Source organism: Priapulus caudatus, unplaced genomic scaffold (genome assembly GCF_000485595.1).
Source record: "Priapulus caudatus unplaced genomic scaffold, Priapulus_caudatus-5.0.1 Scaffold100, whole genome shotgun sequence".
Taxonomy (NCBI): Eukaryota; Metazoa; Priapulida; class Priapulimorpha; order Priapulimorphida; family Priapulidae; genus Priapulus; species Priapulus caudatus.
In genome coordinates, this window is record NW_014577161.1 from 434,657 (window position 1) to 437,156 (window position 2,500).

The window sequence follows — 2,500 nt, forward strand, 5'->3', positions numbered from 1 at the left end:
TTTGCTGCACATTTTTTAATAAATGTTGGATCTATTTACCCTGCTAACTGGAAAAGAGACTGTCGACGCACGTAGGATCGCGAACAGACGGGAATAAATCGAATCCAGTCGGTGTACCAGTCTAATGTTAATGAATGTATACAACCGGAACTTATGCCCCTTGTCGTGGGTTGTTGCATTCTGGGACTGATTTAGGCCATTTACCACTGATCTCTATAATAACATGATCTCTATATAACTGATCTATATAATAACTGATCTCTATAATAATAATAATAATATATATTATATATATGCACAGTGCACGGCCATTACAATGAAATGTCACCCAGTGAATGATTGCATTGCAAGCATGATCAACGGTGTGAACCTTGCTAGCATGTCCACATTATTACAGGGGTAGAAATGAACTTTTGAACAAGGGAGTCTGTTGGGCTCAATCTGAAGTTCAAAACTAAAGATATTAACAATAACGCATGTGCTTATTTTGAAGATTCATGCAGTTGCACATCTGCCAAATTTTCTTTGGACATTTGCTGGAAAAATACGGTAATTCAGCAAGGCCGTTCTCTGGAACGAACTAGTTAGTGTAGCAGAATTTTCGGATATACACGGACTCCTGCATATGTCAAATCAGGGAGTCCGACAGTAAATCAGGGAGTGTTTGACTCCAGAATTTGACGCGTTAATTTCGCACCCTGCTATTATATATATATATACATATATCTCCTATACACCCCTATAAATATGAATATAAAAATATCATGTGTTTGCAGCTACATGTGAAGGCACTCACTTTTCCTTGTAGTCCTTGACCACACGGTTCGTGAAGAATTGCCCAGCGTTGACCATTTCCTTTACGTACGGGGACGGTGTCGGTGTCTGCGTGAATGAGGATACCAACAGCTCAGTGACAACTTCGATCACACGTCAAATTAATCCAAAACAAAGGGACTTCCATTTATCACTAAATCTAAGCAACAAAATCCTTCGAGTGTTGCTTTAAATTGCGTGGACCCAACATCACGCACCAACCTAGGATGTGAACCTAGGAGGGGATTGACTTGGCCAGCTTCGAAATATACTGCAGAATTGAAGCAATGGACGAATATCGTGGTACAGTACCACAGAGTGCATTCAACACAGAGCAGTAACAGAGCAGGGCGACATTGTCCAAAACAAATTTAGTCTTAACATAGCTCTTACATTTCCCGTAGACGATCGAGTTAATGTGAAGACTAATGTTAAGACTAATTTTGTTTCTAACAAAATACATAAATGCTAATGTTTGAAAACTACAAATGAACTGCAGAATGTAAGAATATCAGGTGAAAGTACCGGAGAGTGCATACAACAGCGACTAGTAACAGAACGGGGTAGTAACATAGCAGTAACAGTGTACCATGGTCCATGCGTGCGTGCGTATGTGCGTGTTGTATTGCAGTTACGATCTCTTCGACAGTGCGAATGAGATGTGGGACTTACGATTGTCACCCAGCCAAGAGCTGGTATGGACTCGCCGACACCAGACAGATGGTTGAAATGCTCCTTGCCCCTGTTAGCCTCGCGCAGCTGCTGAACTTCCTGAATCTTCTTGGACGTAGGTGTCAGCAATTTCATCAAGAGATCCTGATGCACAATAACATTGGAAATTAAACATATATCAGTAATATCATACTCATATATACTCATTACTCATACACATATGAGTAAATAATCACAAATATAATTATGATTGTGATGATGATATACAAGAGAAAGAGAGAGAGGGAGAGAGAGAGAGAGAGAGAGAGAGTAAGAGAGCGAGCGAGAGAGCGAGAGCACGAGAGAGAGAGAGAGAGAGATAGATAGATAGATATATAGATAGATAGATAGATAGATAGATGGCACAACGATACATTTATTGATTTACAATCTTAACATCATAAAACTTTTAAGGGGCACTTTAATCCTAGCAACACATCACTGTGCCTTGTGTCTAGATTATTAGTGTCTGTGTGCCATTTACTACTCGTGCCTTCTACAACACAGCGCCTTACTGTGAAGACCAAACTGTCAGTGGACGACGGCGGTATAACACCTCACATACCTGAGAAGGCTGTTTCGACTTGGAAGCAATCCTCAAGAATTCCCGCTGAGCCTCAAATGCATCCTTCACGAGCTGTGCCTATTAGCCAACAGAGACAACATTTCAGTTGCTAAAGGCAATTGCAGGAGGTACTGGTAGGCACCTTCTTAAATTGACAAACAGCACAAACTCGTATGAATGTGCATACCCAGTATTTCCTTGACATTTAATGCCATTTTTCACATTTATTTCACACACAAAATACCGACATCTTTTTACTCAAAAAACTGAAATATACATTTGTTCCTCATCAGATGCCCAGCTGAATACGTTACGTAGCCTGCAAGCTCCTCAGCACTGGTGCGTTAATTTATCACAGACAGCAATGAGAGCTTTACCAGACGAAGGAAGTAAAGGTGAGAAAGAAATAAC

At 40.5% G+C, this 2,500-nt stretch overlaps 2 protein-coding genes across 2 annotated transcripts in view; both read right to left on the minus strand.

Moving 5' to 3' along the window:
* LOC106805119 (adenylyl cyclase-associated protein 1-like) overlaps nt 1-2,166 on the minus strand; it is a 24,516-nt gene extending 22,350 nt beyond the window's left edge. Inside the window, exons 1-3 of the mRNA XM_014806601.1 lie at nt 2,090-2,166; nt 1,486-1,629; nt 797-882 (exon numbers count right to left, since the gene is read on the minus strand). Coding sequence (XP_014662087.1) covers nt 797-882; nt 1,486-1,620 — 221 coding nt within the window. The 5' untranslated portion in view covers nt 1,621-1,629; nt 2,090-2,166. The remainder of the gene's footprint in view (nt 1-796; nt 883-1,485; nt 1,630-2,089) is intronic.
* The window catches only part of LOC106805109 (adenylyl cyclase-associated protein 2-like), a 4,804-nt gene continuing 4,249 nt past the window's right edge, over nt 1,946-2,500 (minus strand). The window contains exons 5-6 of the mRNA XM_014806589.1: nt 2,090-2,167; nt 1,946-1,951 (exon numbers count right to left, since the gene is read on the minus strand). Of these exons, the coding sequence (XP_014662075.1) occupies nt 1,946-1,951; nt 2,090-2,167 (84 nt within the window). The remainder of the gene's footprint in view (nt 1,952-2,089; nt 2,168-2,500) is intronic.